This window comes from Zootoca vivipara, chromosome 11, assembly GCF_965207765.1.
Source record: "Zootoca vivipara chromosome 11, rZooViv2.hap1.1, whole genome shotgun sequence".
Lineage (NCBI taxonomy): Eukaryota > Metazoa > Chordata > Lepidosauria > Squamata > Lacertidae > Zootoca > Zootoca vivipara.
The window spans coordinates 7,750,572-7,770,591 of NC_142594.1; the positions used below are offsets into that span (position 1 = coordinate 7,750,572).

General features: G+C 43.6%; 1 protein-coding gene across 7 annotated transcripts in view; it reads left to right on the plus strand.

Annotated features, from left to right (window-relative positions):
• The window catches only part of PDE1C (phosphodiesterase 1C), a 300,153-nt gene that overhangs the window by 90,054 nt on the left and 190,079 nt on the right, over positions 1-20,020 (plus strand). For all 7 annotated transcript variants that reach the window (XR_009558360.2, XR_004693428.3, XM_088653441.1 and 4 more), the window contains exon 2: positions 11,261-11,311. Coding sequence is in view for 5 of the 7 variants with exons in the window: in XM_088653441.1 (XP_088509567.1) it covers positions 11,261-11,311 (51 nt within the window). In the remaining 2 variants the exon portion in view is untranslated. The remainder of the gene's footprint in view (positions 1-11,260; positions 11,312-20,020) is intronic.

Below are 20,020 nucleotides of genomic sequence, written 5' to 3' on the forward strand. Positions count from 1 at the left end.
AAGGGCGCCGGAAGTTGGCACTTTTGGTATGCAGCCAAACAGGGCGATAACTTTTTCACTGACAGCTAAGCTTTTTTTCTCAGAACGATTCCTCTGTTCAGTAGATCACCAGTGCCTGCAAGAGCTTTGTGCCTATGACATTTGAGTTCAAACTGTGAGGGTAAAGGAAAACATTTCACCTGGTGTCAGCCTTGCCCAGCCCACCTGTCAAAATGGCCTGGGGCAGTTTTGCAACCTAAGGATGCTAGCTGGAAAAGTTTCCCTGCTCCTGTTGCAAAAACATGAAGATATGGGGCCTGCACCCGAAATACAGGTACCAGATATCCTCCCTATTATCTGTTGTTTTTAGGAAATCCATGACTGAAATAGAAGTGCAAAGGAAACGGTATATAATGGGCGCCCACAACAACAGTTTTGAAGGGTTCTTAGTAAATTCCTGCTCTTTGCTAATGAACCTTCAGGGGGATTAAGACTCTCCTGGGATTTAACCCCTCTTGGGGTAGGGCAGCCTCTCTATAGAGAGCTGCTAAGACAACACCTGGGAAGGCTACACCCAGTTCATTCATTAAAATGATCTGAAAACAACAAGTATTTTGTCCATTTGCCAAGGACAAAAGCAGATTGCTCCTCAGAAAAACACACACATGCAGTTTGGGTAATCTCTTGAGCAAATACTCTGAAGAAGGAATTTCCATTGGCATGAAAAGGGAATCTAGGATCTCAAGAAGCTTATTTGTATGTTGCATGTTGCTTGGCCCAATGTGAAGATGCACTGGACACTTGAGTTTGTTGGGCGTTTTGCCTCTCAGAATGAAATATAAAAGCACCTCAGATCAAAGGTGAGTTCTTCATTCACTCTCCCTTGCTCTGTGCTCTCAAGTTCTGAGGTAATATTTCAATTCAGGGGTTTTGGACCATTGCATGGCTTTCAATACCATAGATAAGTATTTCCAGGTCTCTCATAGAATATAGTCTTCCCTTGGCTCCTGAACGCCTTGGGAGTTGAACTTTCTGGCTCCCAAACTATTGAAAACCAGAAGTGAGTGGGTTTGCAAATATTCTTTTGGAAGCCGAACATCCGACAGGGCTTCTGTGGCTTCAGGGGCATAGGAAGATAGGGGCGGTGGGGGCGGGCTGCCCCGAGCAGCGGGCTCCAAGGGGCGCCATTGCGGGCACATGCCCTGCCCCCCAAAATGCATGCCACGCCCCCGGAACGCATGGCATGCCCCTCCGGGAGGTGCACCTTGCCCCTGGAACACGCGCCACGACCCTCTGGGAGGCGCACCCCGTCCCTGGAACGCATGCCCTGCCCCCAGGAGGCACGCCATGGCCCTCCGGGAGGCGCGCCACAGCCCTGGAACGCACCCCCCACCCCTCAGGGAGGCGCACCCCGCCCCCAGAACGCGTGGGCCACCTCTCCGGGAGGTGCGCCCCACCCCCAGAACGGGCGCCAGCCCCACCCCCGCCCCCTGGTGCCGGAGCATGAAGCTCCGCCACTGTGCGGCTTCCTTTATTCGCTTGTGTTCTTTTGGTGGTGAGAGAGATTGTGGTTGGCCAAGGGTGTGGTTGTTCATTTGTGATTGGCTATGATGGCCTTTGTTTTCATGTGTGAGTGGGGTGGGTGGGTGTTTTGGGTCAGGTTAGCTATACTGATTTGTATGCTGGTGGTTAATTTTTGTCATTATCTTGTTGGGCTGTGTGTGTGATAAAGGGGAACCATACCGGGGTGAAGGCATCCTCTTCTATTTTAGTAGAACATGAACTGAGTAAACGAGGAGCTAGAAAATTTCTGGTTGGTTAAGGATGATCAGCTCACTTTGCTTTGGGGACTTATGTTGTTAAACTAGAATCTATATGCTCTGCAATATGCTAATATGCTCACATCATTAAAGATACGTCCAGAACAACCATATGGGTTGTTGTTTTTTAAAAAAGTTAAAGCTGTGGATACATATACCATTTGAAGTTTTCATGACTTTTTTTTTGCATTTAGAACAACAGCTTTGGTGTTTCAACAACATTCAACCGAGGGCAGGGGGAATCTGCATGTGAGAAATCCACATGGGATCTCATTTACTAATGCTATGACATTTAAAACAAGAGTTCTTGCTCAAGGGACCTGTGCCACATTGTGATTCACAAATAAGAGAAAACAAGGTTTGAATGAAATATATAGTGTATCACTTCCCCCAGCGTGTAGGAAAGCCCAGTTTCCCCAATTCACTGTTACCTGTTGATTTCTATATATTTATTTAAGAAGTCATTCTTGGAAGCCAATAACTTAAAATTCGTTTTAGAAGCAATGCTGTAGACTAAATATTTCTGTTTCCTTGGATCTGAGCAATTCTCTCCAGGAAACATAAAATAATGGGAAAAGAGGCAAATAAGCCACTTTGCTTTGCCAAAACTGCTTGGGACTAAGTTACCTGAAAGAGCACCTCCCCTTGTATGTAACTACTGGAACCGTAATGCCCTCTTCAGAGGCTCGGCTCTGGTTACGAGTGGATGGCACTCTCAATTTTGGTTTCTCTCAGTTTCTCATTTTTCCAATCTTAAGTTCAGTTGGCCACATTTCCACATTACTTTGCTATACAGTCCTTCCTTGGAAGTCGAACGGAATCCGTTCCAAAAGTCCGTTCGACTTCCAAAATGTTCGAAAAGCAAAGCACAGCTTCTGATTGGCTGCAGGAAGCTCCTGCAGCCCATTGGAAGCTGCAGAAGCCCCATCAGACATTTGGCTTCCAAAAATAGTTCGCAAACCGGAACAGTCATTTCTGGGCGTTTGGGAGCCAAAACGTTTGGGAACTAAGCTGTTTGACTTCCATGGTACGACTGTATATACACAGAAAGAGAGAGAGAGAGAGAGAGAGAGAGAGAGAAAAGTTTTGAAATAGTCACTATAATCTAAACAGAAATAGAGTACATCACACCATAGTGGGAAAGACTGAGCAGGTGACTAGGGTGCCTGTTCTCAAGGTGCTAACCTAAAGGTGATCTCCCTTCTAATGGTTTTTCATTTTCCAGAGGTGCTTTCTGCCACCTTTACAGAACTAGCAGACACCACCTGCCCCGTGGGAAGGAGCAAAAGAGCAAGGAAGGCAGGCAAAGACAACATCAGGGTCTGCCCCAGTCAAGGTTTTGCTCCCACCAACCACTGGGCCAACTTTACATTTCATATCATTTATGTGTTTCCGTATTTTAAAATTGTAAACTGCCTTGGCAGGAAGGTGGTATATAAGTGCAATCCACCCAGCCATCAGCATTGAGTGGGAGAAATTGACCGCTTGCTTCTGCGGCAGACTCAAAAGGTGTATTTTGTGGCCAACTTTGGGAAAGCTTGGCTTGGCCTCGTCCTGCTTGCCCCTTGACTACAGTCTTCCAGCTCCTGCTTTCTTCCTCAGAGTGCTGTCTCCTCTTCCTTTCCTTAAGGGTCAGTCCTGCCCTCACACAAAAAACAAACAAACAAAAACAGCACAAGTAAGCAAAGAGTAAGGAGACATTTTTCATACCCTCCAACATTTCTCCGATGAAAATAGGGGTGTCCCATTCCATAATGATAATTTTACTATTTACACCCCACACTCTACCCCCAGCCATTTTGGGCAGCTTCCAACATATATAATAGCATAATGAAACATTAAAGATTTAAAAAACTGCCTTATACAGGGTTGCCTTCAGATGGCTCGGGGGTCGGATAACTCCACACCCTTCAACATTTCTCCAATGCTTTGGTGTTAAGAAATACAGTTGAGGTGGCTGAAAAAACAGAACGCCTCTCTGCATCGAACAGAGTCCGCAAGGAATAAGTTGGCTTTATCTGCATTATGGTGTTTGCCAACATTTGCTGCTCTAGGGACTCGCTGAGCCAGTTGTTGATTTTAAAAACAAGGTACCTTAAGTGTAGGGTTATGTAACAAGGTTTGAAGATGACTAATTTATGGCATTTACTCGGGCTGCTGAAATATCCATTCACACCGGTTCCTCGGTTTTCTGCCCAATGATGTAGTATCAAAAATCCACAATGAAAAAAAATCTTGGCTAAGAGACATAAACAGAGACTGTTTTCTCACAATTATAAGTGCCGTTGATTAACTGCTGGAAGACGAAAAGGAATGGGGAGGGCAGTGGGCAGCCTGTGTGGACCGGATGTTTATGCAAAGTTCGGCGAGAGGAGAACTGCCACCAAGCTGTGCGCAGCTATTCATTCCTGGAACCTGACAGCCTGTGGGGAACCCATTCATAGGATGCTTGTACATGAACAAGGGATGTAGAAAACAAGATGATGAGAGGATGCCCTGAAGTAGTGGTAGCCAACCAGAATGTCGGTGGTTCAAGCCCACCTAGGGATGGTTGTGGGCAGGATTCCTGCATTGCAGGGGGCTGGACCCGCTCACCCCCAGGGTCCCTTCCAGTGCTACAGTTCTGCAGTGCTGTGTGGTACTCTCCAGATGTTGTTGGACTATGTTAGGGTCCTCCCTAACGAGGGCACGTGTTGCAGTGCGACCTGGCAACCAGACCCTGTGTTGTGGGTGGGAACATTGGAGCGGCCACAACACCCTATTGGTGGTCCCTCGATCTTGGGTGCAATTGGGCCTGAGGGACGCCAGTCAAAGCGATCGAGGGACCACTATTTAACCCGATGCTTCCTCTTTTGGGCTCAGTGCATCGGAACACCCGCCCACCTCTCCCTATATTTAGGGCTTGTGCTTGACCTTGCTATGCTGTCGTGTGTCGCCTGTCGTTGGGACAGGGGCATGGCAGGAATTTCCCCCACTTGGCTGATTGGCTGGTGCCACTTGGGTTTTGCCTGCTGTGTAGCAAACGGTCACAACTTGTAAGGCGGGTAGGCTCTGGTTCAGGTTGATAGGGGTGGCAGGATGCCTAACCATCCCTATGCGTTGGGTATTCCTTTAAGAAGGAATCCATGGAATAGTTGGTTGGTCTCCCCGTGTGGGGTTGTGCCCTAAGCCTGAGTTCATCTGGGCTCATCTGGGTGGAGGCCTAGCAGGCCTCCTGCTTGCCACTGTCCCAGGTGTTCACCCAAGGCTGACTTATAGTTGGTGCCCAGAGTCAGCGCTGCCCGCAGGGCAGTTGAACCAGGGCAGTTGAACCAGAGCCTATAAAGTGGCCTAAATTCTGTCAAAAACTAAACCAAAAATTTGAGTCTTGTCTCGTGTTCCACTTACGGAAAATAACATAAGATGATAACATTTGCACAGGTGCAATAGCTTCTAAAGCAGGGCCCAGTAGTGGAAAGTTGAGCCCAGCGGGAATAACTATATATATAGCATGGAGTTACCCAAGAGGAGATCCTTCAGGCCCTTCGTGAAGCACCTTAGATGTCCTTAGCTGCAGTCTTAGTGTTGAAGCAAAGCCTGGGGCAAGGCTGGGCTAGATGGACCAATGGTCAGACTCAAGACAAGACAGCTCCCCATGCTACCAAATGTCTGGATTCTCGAGAGAGAAATGAATAAGGAACTGGTACTAAAAGCAGGAACAAGGGACAGTGCCTTCAGTCTTCAAACTATTGAAATAGTTTGTCCCAATCTTGACCAAAGAAGATTGGCAAACCAAGTTAGCGGACTGCGCTGAAATGGCTAGGTTAACTGGAAAGCTCAGAAATGAAGACGACAAGAAATTTTTAAAAAGAATGGGAAATGTTTATTATGTACTTACAAAAGCATTGTAAACAGGTTAATACATTGGCAGGATTTTAAGAGCACTTGTAATTCTAAGAAATTTGAGGTAGAAAATTAAGGAACCAGGGGAGCGGGGGGGAGGGGAGGTAACGGGATTCAGAGAATCCCATTTTATGGATTTGATATTGTTTTTATGTATATTTTTCTTTGTTTGTGGTTGTTGCTTTTGTTGTTGTTTGTTTTTTATTTTTGTTATTTTTGTTGAAAATTTAATAAAAATACTATTAAAAAGAGAAATAGTTTGTCCCAGTGTTGCTGATGTGATGCTGATACCTTTTGAAGTTAGTAGCTGTTTCCTTTGGAAACAGCCCCACGGGAGTCTTTCATTACCAGAAAGGAGAGAATTTTCCATTGCAGCAACAGATTTGCACCCAGGGATTGGCTCCTTTGTAGTGTCAGACTGTTGGGTGACTTTTAGTGTTAAACCTGCATTTGATTTTTATGTGTGTGATAATTTTTATTTATAAAAGGTTTTAGAGGGGAAATTCTGCACTTGTCCTGTGAATTCCCGTGCACATATCCTACCGTACAAGAGTGCCGTCCTATAGATGTCTACTCACAAATAAGTCCCATTGCGTTCATTAGCGCTTACTCCCAGGTTAAATGAATAGAGGACTGCAGCCTTAATAATAAATATTAAGAGAAGCTAGTAATCTGAAAATTCCAGATCTTTAAGTCCATAAGCTGACGTTCTGTGGATACTTACATGGGAGTAAGTCCCATTGAGCTTACTTCTGAGTAAATGTACCTTGAATTGTGCTACATTTCACACATAATTGGGTTTAAATGTGTATTGGGGAAAAATAGCAAATAGTCTCAAACTGCCATATGTTCTTTTCCATGTGACATGTGATGTTTTTGAGAATTGCCACAGAATGCGCGAGGTTCATATTTTTTTAGGCACTGTGGCATTAACACACTTAAAAGGTTGACCTACATTTCTGAGGACAAATCCATATGCCATTTCTAACTGAAGATTTTCCTTCAAGGCACTGTTTTCAAAAGATAAAATAACTGTCTGTCTGTCTGTCACAGAGAGAGAGAGAGAGAGAGAGAGAGAGAGAGAGAGAGAGAGAGAGAGAGAGAGAGAGAGAGAGAGAGAATTATAGGGACATACTATATTGGCTCATGTGCCAATAAGAACAGATTTTCAGAGATGCATTAGTATTCACCTTGAAAATCAGGCAAAACTTGTTGTTTTAATTGCCAGATGGCGTTGCTTTCTTTTCCCAGAATGCAGTGTGGTTGTTCTGTTCCTGCAGATGGGAGCAGTGCTTGCTTTGATGGAGAACTTCCATCTTTTCCCAATAACCCTACCTTTGGTCGGGAGCTTGCTTGTGATTGTGAGCAAAATCAGAAAAGCCAGACACCGAAAGTGTTAGACTGAGGCAGAAGCTTTGCTATTTCTTTATGTCGCCTGGCCCGGGAAAGCCCTCTGAGAAGATTTGCCTTTGTGCCCCCTTTAAGCCAGCCTCCTTTCAGAGGGGTTGCTCTGCTGTCTGGAAAGAGCAGGATTAAAAGTTACCATTGAAATACTTAGAAGATTTTGTTGTTGTTCCTTTGTGTCCCAAGTCCCATGGTATAAGCTTTTCATTTGGTAAACTGAAGCAAAGGTATGATCTGATACACAGCTAGCTAGAAGGAAGCGCCATTGTGGGACTATTAGGGTGGTTATGTGTCCTGCTGTGTTGGGACACGGGTGGTGCTGTGGCCTAAACCACAGAGCCTAGGGTTTGCTGATCAGAAGGTCGGCAGTTCGAATCCCCGCGACGGGGTGAGCTCCCGTTGCTCGGTCCCAGCTCCTGCCAACCTAGCAGTTCGAAAGCACGTCAAAGTGCAAGTAGATGCGACTTTCATGCAGAAATGGTATAAAAAGAATTTAAAAACTTATAGGTGTTTGTGTGAGTGGGAATATCTCAGAAGTTGAGAGTCTATGTGGGAGCCCCTGTGGAGAGCACTCCTTGTCATTTAGTGTGGTGCTGTTCTACTGCCTCAGCTCTGGACAGAAAGTACATACATTAAAAGATCATTTCTGCAAATTTGTTTGTATCCAGGAACTTTGCTCTAACTGGTTATGCCATATAGGATATGAAAACATAATAAAACACCAGAAATTAAAAAACTTCCCAATATAGGGCTGCCTTCAGATGTCTTCTAAAAGTTGTGTAGTTCTTTATCTCCTAGAGGGTTAGCTTACAAAACTCCTACCGAGGAGAATACAAACCTAAAGGGTTTTCCTTTATGGTACAGAATCTAAAATAAATTTTGGAAGCGGATCAAGACACCCCCACAGAGCAGGATGTTGTAAGAGTTCCATCTACTGGCTAACGTGAACAGAAAGAGTATAAGCAGTTGGTTTTCCCCTGTTTTCCCCTTATGTTACAGTAATTCAATAAAGGTTCTTGCTGTTATTACTGTGTCTTGCCTCATGAGAACCCACCTACATTTCACAGGTCATTGGTCATGCTTAGGAAGAGGCGGAATATGGTGATGGACTTTCAGATGTATCCTAGGCCAAAGCTCATCTGACTGCTACTATTTTGCTGTTCTGGTGATAAAGAGGAGGTGACGTCAAGAACCCAAAATGCAGGCTATTGCTTTGTTTCAATGGGATGTGTATTTTAAACCGTTGGTTCATTGGTTAACTTGGAAACCTAGTAAATGTCTTGAGGGTCACAATATCAAGGCAGCAAGACTCCATTTAGATGTGAGAGAGTTGGCACACTTTCACGAAGAGGCTTCATGACTTCCTGTGTCCCACTGGAAGGAGTCTACGATTGACAAGGGTTAGCCAGTCAGGAGGCAAGCACTTCAAGGTGAATCTCAACGTGATAGGCAAACTTTGTGCACCTGGGGAGAGGCAAACAAAGGAAGAAGGACTGCTATTAGAGAGCCTGGTTTGGGGGCTGTTTAGTACCGGGATAGTGGATTGCATTTTGATCCTCTTTACCGTATTTTGTCATTTTGCTCCGGAAGAGTCTTCTACAACTTACACACTGCCTGTCTTTTAAAACTCCATATCCCCTCCCCCAATCTTAGTGAATTCTTTAATTGTTGCCTAAACATGGTGGAGTCTCTTTCTATTTCAACACCCTCATGCTTGGACCTTTAATATCGCACTATCTAAGGAGGCTTCAGAGAGCACCTAGGGAAATTGTGGAGGCTATTGGATAAGGGGCAGATGGTTAGTTATTTAATCTTATCTGGTGGCAACTGCGGACTTCAAAGAGGCTGAGAGTGGGGTGAAGTGAGGAGAGTGCTGGGAACAGCCTCTGCCCAGATGGCATCATGGAACCCAGGGTGGCAGGAGCTGGCTATTGGGTAAAGCATAACAAATACTGAGGATTTCCTGCTGACTATCGTGGTGGCATGGTGTGTTTGCTATCTTTCTAGGTACAGGATTTCTAGGTCCGTGTCTGAGCATTATTATTTTTTTGGCTTCATCACTTTCCCTGGAAAAATCCATTCTTTACAGCTGAATCGAAACAAATGGCAATGTGCAGAAAACCTGATTGCTGTTTGTTCCCATTCAGGGGTAAACAGCAGGTTTTCCTGGGGAAAGCAGTGGGACACACGGACACATTTCAAATAAACATTTTATATACTTTCCCTTCTTCTCTCTCCATAGTTCATTTTGCATATCTTATACCATTCACTATTCCACTATTACACCTGTCAAAAATTATTTACCCTGTTGAATTCGTCTTAATGCCAGCGTTTTCAGCTGTACACAGTTATTTTCCATATACTCAATAAACGTTTCCCAATCTTCTTTAAACGTATGTCCTTCTTGCTCTCTTATTCTAGATGTTAAATCTGCAAGTTGTGCATATTCTGCCAACTTAAGTTGCCAATCCTCTTTATTTGGGACCTCTCTCACTTACAATTATTGGGCTAACAAAACACGGGCCACAGTTATTGCATACATAAATAACATTTCCTGACACCTGAGGATTTCAGTCTTGAGCTTTCCCCAGCAGAAAGGACTCTGGGTTGTTGGCTTTATTTATTTTTTGGAAAGTATAGATTGTCACTATTTCCAGGTGGGATTCAGACACCCACCCACCCAGCTGACTCAGGTTCCACTATTAAAGCCAATTTGGAGCACTTGCAAAACCAACATACTTGCCTCATCGTTTTGCCTATCATGAAATGTCTAACCTCCCCCCAAAATCAGACTTCTGCGATAGGGGAAGAGGATGTGAAAATGCACCAGAAAGTGTGGAATGGCGCTTCCTTGATGCGATGGTCGTCTAACCTTCTTGTGAAGGATTCATTTGGTACCTCCCAGCATTTCATCTCCCTGCAAAGAAATCAGACTGAGTGCTCATTAAGAAGGTCTTCAGAAAGTGGCCTTGGATGAAAGAGTGCTAATGAGCTAGAAGGATGAGTTCTTTAATAGCCAGCGGGTGCTGCTTAATGGGATCTATAGAAAATGGATCGTTGACATTTCTCTGGAATGTTCTGAATGGGGAAAGGCCTCTGATTGGGGAAAGTGACAAACGCTCCAATGAAAGGCCAGGGACAGCTTTCTCCCTGTGTGTCTTGCAGTAGTGAGAACAAGATCAGGTGAAGGCTGCTAGCATCTTGGAGGCAGATATCTCTCGCTGATGACCTGATGCGCAGTTGTGGGTTTTGTTTCTGCTAGGAGTGATTAGGTGGCTTGTTTCTATCTTATTTATTTATCAGTAAGAGAATGAATGAATCTTTATTTGCGTCAGCCATCGGCCATAGCAATAAAACAACAATACAATATACAAGAATAGAAATTTGTTGTTTAGTCATTTAGTCATGTCTGACTCTTCGTGACTCCATGGACCAGAGCTCACCAGGCACTCCTGTCTTCCACTGCCTCCCAAAGTTAAGGTAAACAGCGTTTCCATGCGCTGCTCTGGTTCGCCAGAAGCAGCTTTGTCATGCTGGCCACTTGACCCGGAAGCTGTCTGTGGACAAACGCCGGCTCCCTCGGCCTATAGAGCGAGATGAGCGCCGCAACCCCAGAGTCGGACACGACTGGACCTGATGGTCAGGGGCCCCTTTACCTTTACCTTATAATGATGGTTATGATGATGATGTTATTAATAATGATTTATGGTTTAGAAACTGTCTTGTTATATATTGAGTTTTGTAAAAAAAAAGCATTAAGTCAGTTATAAATGTTCATTATCTATCTATCTATCTATCTATCTATCTATCTATCTATCTATCTATCTATCTATCATCTATCATCTATCATCTATCTATCTATCTATCATCTATCTGGATTTTAATTCCAAGGATTGAATCTGTCCCTGTGCAAATGGAGTTCCTCTTGCACAGTGGGACTTTCACTTTCCTCTCCTCCCTTGAAAACTGTTCCAGAGGCATCTGGGGCAGATTTTGAGGGTGCACCGAAGGGGAGTTTGTGTTGTACAAGCAGATGTCTGCTACATGAGAGGAATGGCAATGCTTCTGGAAGCAACCCCAATCCAAAGGATTAAAAGTGCAGGGGGCTGTGAGGTGTGCCTTAGTGATGCTTGCAATATATGGATTTTAAATTAGAGCTGCATTTTGTCTTTCAGTTGCAAATGAGACGGGGGACAAGAATGCTCGGCCGCTTTCAAGATTCGCCCGTAAGTAGCTGAGTTTTGTCACTTTGCTTCATGAGAGTTTCAGATCAGTGCACTAGAACTCCCTACTTTCTAGAGACCAAAGGACAAGCCTACAAAGGAAAATGTCAGACAAATCATCATCATCATCATCATCATTTTTTATTTGTATACCGTCTTTCTATCTTACAATACTCAAGGCAGTTTACATGCTGAAGGAACAAAAAAATGTACACCTTATAACAATCCAATGCACTACAAAAATGTGATAATAAAGCAAAACTTTAAAATAAGCAGCCTACATCAAAAAGTAACATTCAACAATTATTAGAATAGTATTAATAGTATCAACATATAAAAGTTAAACAGAAATCCACTTGACAATTACAATAAATAATTTATAAACTATATTCAATAAAACAAAGCCACAGTACATAAAATAATACAATACAAATTGAGAAGCAGAGACTGGAGGGTGGGGCAAGGCAGGTGGAAGGAGGCCTTGCCTGATGCAGTCTCTCCCCTCCCTTCTCCTGAACTGTACTCTTTCCTTCCTCCCCTCTTTCTGCAGTCATGCCAGCAGGTCCATTTGTGAGCAAGATGCCTCCACTACTGGGAGAAATTCCAGTCTTCCCTGGATTCCACCTATTCCCCTAAAAGGTAAAGGTAAAGAGACCCCTGACCATTGGGTCCAGTCGTGACCGACTCTGGGGTTGCGCGCTCATCTCGCATTATTGGCCGAGGGAGCCGGCGTATAGCTTCCAGGTCATGTGGCCAGCATGACAAAGCCGCTTCTGGCAAACCAGAGCAGCACATGGAAATGCCGTTTACCTTCCCGCTATAGTGGTTCCTATTTATCTACTTGCATTTTGACGTGCTTTCGAACTGCTAGGTTGGCAGGAGCTGGGACCAAGCAATGGGAGCTCACTCCGTCACAGGGATTCGAACCGCCAACCTTCTGATCAGCAAGCCCTAGGCTCAGTGGTTTAACCCACAGCGCCACCTGGGTCCCTCCCCTATTCCCCTACCTAGCCCCTATTTTTACCATTGCTCATCATCATCATCATCATCATCATCAATTTATTGCCTTCTAAGTGATCATCTCAAGGCGATGTACACTAAATATATTTGGCACGCTCAGTTTGAGATTAGTGAAGAATTAATAAGTATGCGGATTTAAAGCACAAGGAACGAATCTCAGACCACGCTGTGCTGTCCTGAAGGAGGGCATCTTTGAGCTTACGATCTTCAAAACACTTGCTGAGAGCCCATTCATTTTCTGAGGCTTTGCTTCCTTCTAAACCTATTTGCCATTGACCTTGCAGATCCCTTACTTTTTTTCTTAAACGTAATTCTTTTGTACTTCTGCTTTTTTGTACACTGCTGCTTCTGTATATGAAAGGTGGTGCAGAAACATTTTGGCAGAATATTTTTTAAAGAAGGGAAGTGTGATTTGAAATCACTGGATCGCAATACAGAAAGAGGTTCCATGCTATCATTTGTGGTCCAAATCGACATAATAGATTACACACACACACACACACACACAGTGGTACCTCGGTTTAAGTACACAATTGGTTCCGGAAGTCTGTACTTAACCTGAAGTGTACTTAACCTGAAGTAAACTTTCCCATTCATTGAAAGTAATGGAAAGTGGATTAATCCGTTCCAGACGGGTCCACGGAGTACTTAAACTGAAAGTACTCAAACCGAAGTGTACTTAAACCGAGGTATGACTGTGTGTGTGTGTGTACTGTATATATAACAACACTATGTATGTTAATTCCCAGGGTGCCTTCATTATCAACTACTGTTTCATATGACCATCATCGGCAATTTTCTTCATTTCTTATTCTTCTGACCTTACTGTTTATAACCCCATACCCTCCAACATTTCGCTGAGAAAAGGGACATCCTATTTAATACTAGTACTATTATGAATTTTCAATTTTTATACCCCACCCAACTGACTGGGTTAGCACAGCCACTCTGGGTGGCTTCCAGTATATATAAAAGCATATGAAAACATTAAACATTAAAAAAACCTCCCACTACAGGGCTGCCTTCAGATGTCTTCTACGGCTTGCGCTTATCTCCTTGGCTCAGGGGCAGGTAACTCCATACCCTCCAACATTTCTCTGAAAAGAATAGGGACGTCCTAAGGAAAAGTGAGGGACGCGGGTGTCGCTGTGGTCTAAACGACAGAGCCTAGTGCTTGCCGATCAGAAGGTTGTGTCAGTAATTCGGCCGTCCCGGGGGCCAGTTGTCAGACTGGTCCCACAGGCCAAATATGCGATTGCTCTCACAAACGTGATGAACAACACAGAAGTCAGTAAATAAGGCTAAACTGCTTTATTTACATATAAACAAACTGGGAGCTCTACATCATGGCTCCCTCTCTCTGGCATAACAGCCAGTAAAGAGAAAGAACAAAGGAACAACAGTTCCAAGATAAACATCCTGTCTACGTCACTTCCACTCTGTGGGAATGAAAACACATACAGTCATATGATACACAATAACCCTATGACTGCAGACGGGGAATGAATCCTAACAGGTTGGTGGTTCGAATCCCCACAACAGAGTGAACTCCTGTTGTTTGGTCCCTGCTCCTGCCAACCTAGCAGTTCGAAAGCACGTCAAAGTGCAAGTAGATAAATAGGTACCACTCTGATGGGAAGGTAAATGGTGTTTCCGTGCACTGCTCTGGTTCACCAGAAGCAGCTTAGTCATGCTGTACGCCGGCTCCCTCGGACAGTAAAGCGAGATGAGCGACGCAACCCCAGAGACATTCGTGACTGGACTTAACTGTCAGGATTCCTTTACCTTTACCTTTTAAGGAGAAGTGGGACCTTCAGGGATCAAATCAGAACCGGGGATGGATTCTGTAAGTCCAGGACTGTTCCTGGAAAAGAGGGACACTTGAAGTGTCTGTAACCCCCCCCCCCGAATATAATGTACCTGCTACTTAGGATGACACTTCATGCAAATGATGAAGTGGACTGCAGTCCACAAAAGCTTTTGCTGTAGTAAATTTGTTAGTATTTGTTAGTATTTAAGGCGCCACTGTCCACTGCCGAACAGCTCTTACTGTCAGGTCAGGAAGTTCTTCCTAATGTTTAAGATTCCACCTAAACATTAGGAAGAACTTCCTGACAGTAAGAGCTGTTCGGCAGTGGAATTTGCTCCCAAGGAGTGTGGTGGAGTCTCCTCCTTTGGAGGTCTTTAAGCAGAGGCTTGACAGCCATATGTCAAGAATGCTTTGATGGTGTTTCCTGCTTGGCAGGGGGTTGGACTGGATGGCCCTTGTGGTCTCTTCCAACTCTATGATTCTATGATTCTAGACTCATCATTTTTTTTGCACAAAGAAACTACCGGTAGCAGGGCTACCCCTCTGCAAATTGTTCAGTTTAGGGTGCAGTATTCCTATATCGCCACATGGTGGCAGTGGAACCATATTTTGCATGCTGTGGCTTGGAAGGAAGAAAACGTAAATGATGCAAATAATGTGAATTATTCGTGTCACACGCACATTGAGGCTTTTTATTTTTTAACAACAGCTGTTGAAGATCCACTGAAAGTTACTTTTGAAATTGCATAAGATTGCAAGCGATTAAGCTCACCCCAAAGAGCTCTCTGGATTTTGCCTTGTTAAAATTCTTTCAACAGATAGAATGACTCACGTGACACTGAGCGAGAAAAGTTGACAAAAAAGGGGATCTTGTAAGTTTAGTGGGCAGTTGAATGCTGAATGATTTTATTTTACGTATTATTTATTAATTTCATTAAAAAGTTATACACCTGTGTGGTTGTAAAAAATCTCAAAGAGGTTTACAAAAAGGATACAACAACAGAATTCAAATAAACAGATGGCGAAAAAGCCTGCCAGTCCCCAGTTGCTGGCCTAGGAGGAGTTCCCCAAAGGCCAACCTCCTAGCCCCAGTGTTGCTCCCAGGGGATAGGCAGCCATTCTGCACAAGACTTTATGTTGATTACTTCACCCTGCTTATCTGCATAAATAGGGCTCATGCCTCAAATTCTGAAAATGCAAAGCTGGGAATAGCCTGGGTGTACAGCTGCCATTCCTATTTAACTGTTTCATCTGTCTCCCCCCTCCCACCCCGGATGAAATATTTCTCTCTCCTAGCCATAGCTGCCAAGTCCCGGTTAGAAAAATACGGGATCAGCAGCGCCGGCACTGGACGTTGCTTCTATGCATGTCCAGAAGCAACTTCCGGTGCCGGCGCTGCCCAATTTCCGGTGCCCAGACATGGGCAGAGCGGCACCAGAAGAAATCCGGGGGAATTACGGGATATTTCACCATTCATGATGTCAGCGGGAAACAGCTTTAAAAACGGGGGTTTCCCGGGGAAAATTGGAAACTTGTCAGCTATGCTCCTAGAGCATACTGACAAAAATAGAACAGGCAGATGAAATTATTTGAGTACGCTGAGATGGCAAGATTGACAGGGAAAGTTCGGAATCAAGAAGATCAACAATTTAACAGAGGATGGGATAAATACATGAAATATTTAAAAGATCACTGTAAACATGTAAACTCTTTGGCAGGCTTTGAAGGACTCCTGTAATGTGATATAATTCTTGGAAGTATTGGATAATCGCAAAATAGATGCTGTCTAATATGCAGTTGATACAGAAATGTAGAGAAGCCAGGCTGGGGAGGAGGGAAGTCTCAATATGGAAATAACTTTGCCTTCTTCCCAATTTTTTATTTTATTTTTTACTTCTTTTATTTACACTACTGATGGAGAGTTACAGCTGTGATTCGTTGTATAAAACCAATAAAGATTAATAAGAAAGAAAGAAAAATCTTTCTCTCCCCTGCCCCTGCTTTCCCCCCAAGTTCTTCCACATAGGATTGAAGGGGAAGTGTGAATGTCACGTGCAAATCGAGCTTTTGCCTAATAAGAGAATGGCAGCAGCAAATCTCGGCTCCCAGGGATTTATTTCCCATTTGCTCCCATTATGAGAGGAGCTTTGAGTGAGAGATGCTGAACGTTAACTGAAGCAAAAAGCACGAACAGTAATTGCAGCAGGAGAAGGCAGCCCCTTTGGGACAGCAAAGTGGAATGATCTCAGACAACCAAACGTGTTTTTCTTGAAAGAAGAATAAGCTAAAATTCCACATTTCAAAAACCTTGTGGGATTTATAATCTGCAATTTCCATGTATTTGATTTCATTTTCATTTCATTTCATTTTTATTAAATGTATATATGGCCCTTTGCCCAAAGACTACAGGGCAGTTCACAACATGGAATACAAATATTAATAGAATACATGATGTTTGTTTGTTGTTTAGTCGTGTCTGACTCTTCGTGACCCCATGGACCAGAGCACGCCAGGCACTCCTGTCTTCCACTGCCTCCCGCAGTTTGGTCAAACTCATGTTTGTAGCTTCGAGAACACTGTCCAACCATCTCGTCCTCTGTCGCCCCCTTCTCCTAGTGCCCTCAATCTTTCCCAACATCAGGGTCTTTTCCAGGGAGTCTTCTCTTCTCATGAGGTGGCCAAAGTATTGGAGCCTCAACTTCAGGATCTGTCCTTCCAGTGAGCACTCAGGGCTGATTTCCTTCAGAATGGATAGGTTTGATCTTCTTGCAGTCCATGGGACTCTCAAGAGTCTCCTCCAGCACCGTAATTCAAAAGCATCAATTCTTCGACGATCAGCCTTCTTGATGGTCCAGCTCTCACTTCCATACATCACTACTGGGAAAACCATAGCTTTAACTATACGGACCTCTGTTGGCAAATGAGAGAGATCGGACAAAGAAGAGAGCAGTTTTTCCTTCCTTGTCTGCCTTTTGCAAAGTTTCAAAGGGTTTTCCTGGGTTGTTTCCCCTCCATTTTTTGGTCAAAATCCAAAATTTGGTCAGAATGGATAGGTTTGATCTTCTTGCAGTCCATGGGACTCTCAAGAGTCTCCTCCAGCACCATAATTCAAAAGCATCAATTCTTCGGCGACCAGCCTTCTTTATGGTCCAGCTCTCACTTCCATACATCACTACTGGGAAAACCATAGCTTTAAACTATATGGACCTTTGTTGGCAAGGTGATGTCTCTGCTTTTTAAGATGCTGTCTAGGTTTGTCGTTGCTATTCTCCCAAGAAGCAGGCGTCTTAATTTCCTGACTGCTGTCACCATCTGCAGTGATCATGGAACCCAAGAAAGTAAAATCTCTCACTGCCTCCATTTCTTCCCCTTCTGTTTGCCAGGAGGTGATGGGACCAGTGGCCATGATTTTAGTTTTTTTGATGTTGAGCTTCAGACCATATTTTGCACTCTCCTCTTTCACCCTCATTAAAAGGTTCTTTAGTTCCTCCTCACATTCTGCCATCAAGGTTGTGTCATCAGCATATCTGAGGTTGTTCCTATTTCTTCTGGCAATCTTAATTCCGGTTTGGGATTCATCCAGTCCAGCCTTTCGCATGATGAATTCTGCATATAAGTTAAATAAACAGGGAGACAATATACAGCTTTGTCGTACTCCTTTCCCAATTTTGAACCAATCAGTTGTTCCATATCCAGTTCTAACTGTAGCTTCTTGTCCCAGATCGAGATTTCTCAGGAGACAGATGAGATGATCAGGCACTCCCATTTCTTTAAGAACTTTCCATCAAATGATTTTGCGTAGTCAATGAAGCAGAAGTAGATGTTTTTCTGTAACTCTCTAGCCTTCTCCATAATCCAGTGCATGTTTGCAGTTTGGTCTCTGGTTCCTCTGCCCCTTCGAAATCCAGCTTGCACTTCTGGGAGTTCTCTGTCCACATACTGCTTAAGCCAGCCTTGTAGACTCTTAAGCATAACCTTGCTAGCGTGTGAAATGAGCGCAATTGTGCGGTAGTTGGAGCATTCTTTGGCACTGCCCTTCTTTGGGATTGGGATTGGCCACTGCTGAATTTTCCAAACTTGCTGGCATATTGAGTGTAGCACCTTAACAGCATCATCTTTTAAAATTTTAAATAGTTCGGCTGGAATATCATCACTTCCACTGGCCTTGTTATTAGCAGTGCTTTATAAGGCCCATTTGACTTCATTCTCCAGGATGTCTGGCTCAAGGTCAGCAACCATACTACCTAGGGTGTACGAGACCTCCATATCTTTCTGGTATAATTCCTCTTTGTATTCTTGCCACCTCTTCTTGATGTCTTCTGCTTCTGTTAGGTCCTTTCCACTTTTGTCCTTTATTATGGTAATCTTTGTACGAAATGTTCCTTTCATATCTCCAATTTTCTTGAACAGATCTCTGGTTTTTCCCATTCTGTTGTTCTCCTCTATTTCTTTGCATTGCTCATTTAAGAAGGCCCTCTTATCTCTCTTTGCTATTTTTTTGGAAATCTGCATTCAATTTCCTGTATCTTTCCCTATCTCCCTTACATTTTGCTTGCCTCCTCTCCTCCGCTATTTGTAAGGCCTCGTTGGACAGCCACTTTGCTTTCTTGCATTTCCTTTTCATTGGGATGGTTTTCGTTGCTGCCTCCTGTATAATGTTACGAGCCTCCATCCATAGTTCTTCAGCCACTCTGTCCACCAAATCTAAATCCTTAAACCTGTTCCTCACTTCCACTGTGTATTCATAAGGGATTTGATTTAGATTGTGCCTTACTGGCCCAGTGGTTTTTCCTACTTTCTTCAGTTTAAGCTGGAATTTTGATATAAGAAGCTGATGATCTGAGCCACAGTCAGCTCCAGGTCTTGTTTTTGCTGACTGTATAGAGCTTCTCCATCTTTGGCTGCATGTAATACATGATATCATGTATTGGAATACATGATATCAATTTGCAAATATCTAGACAGAAACCAAAACAGTTATTTGACTACAATTATAACAAGCATTTTGGTTTCATGCTGCAAGTGATTTCTGACTGTCTTTGCAGAAGAAGAATGTCACAAGCTGCTTTTTTCCTTTTTCCCTTTTCAAAAAAAAAGTTCTTCATGAGCTGTTTTTAGATATGATACTCTTCTAAGCCATGGTTTTATTTATTCAAGTGTAGTGGTCATTGGTGCCCACTGAGATTGGTAGGGCCGGGAGAACAACTGGTGCCAGAGCCAACTCATTTTTCTCCTTGCTGAGTTTTACAAGGGGCAACACTGAGCCTAAGGAGGAGGGCTCTCTTGGCTGTGTGTCCTGCAAGACCTGCTCATTGCCTTGCAAACCTTTCCCTATCTGGCTTGGGAGAGTGGGGCCCGGACTGACTCCAGCTACAAAAACGAAGACTGCAGAAGAGGCCAGAGACAGCTGCAGCCTGCCATGAACCACCATTGGCAGGATTGGCAGCAACAGCAGCAGATACATTATATGCTTATGATAATATTTTATTCCATTGGTAATTATGCTTTTTAAAATGTGCATTTTCTATCTGACCTTTTTTGGTAATGTTTTCTTTTGAAATCTTTAAGATCGTTATGATTTGGTTAATTTTCCTGCGTTACTTGTGCATTCTGTAGTTGCCCTCATTTGTAATACTTTTTGTGTGTGAAATCTTTAAGATAATATTTTAGTTGCCTGCTAATTATGTTGCATTGAATGTATAATTTATATTGGACTCCCTTCAGGAATGTTTTATTTTGGATTGTCTTATTTCATCTTTTAACGTGTTGTAAGACACTTTGAGTTTGGTTTCTTTAAAATATAAAGTGGCGTCTTAATTACATCCTTTTAGGCAACAGGTGAAAACATTCCTCTTCAACCAGGCCTTAGGCTGATTAATATT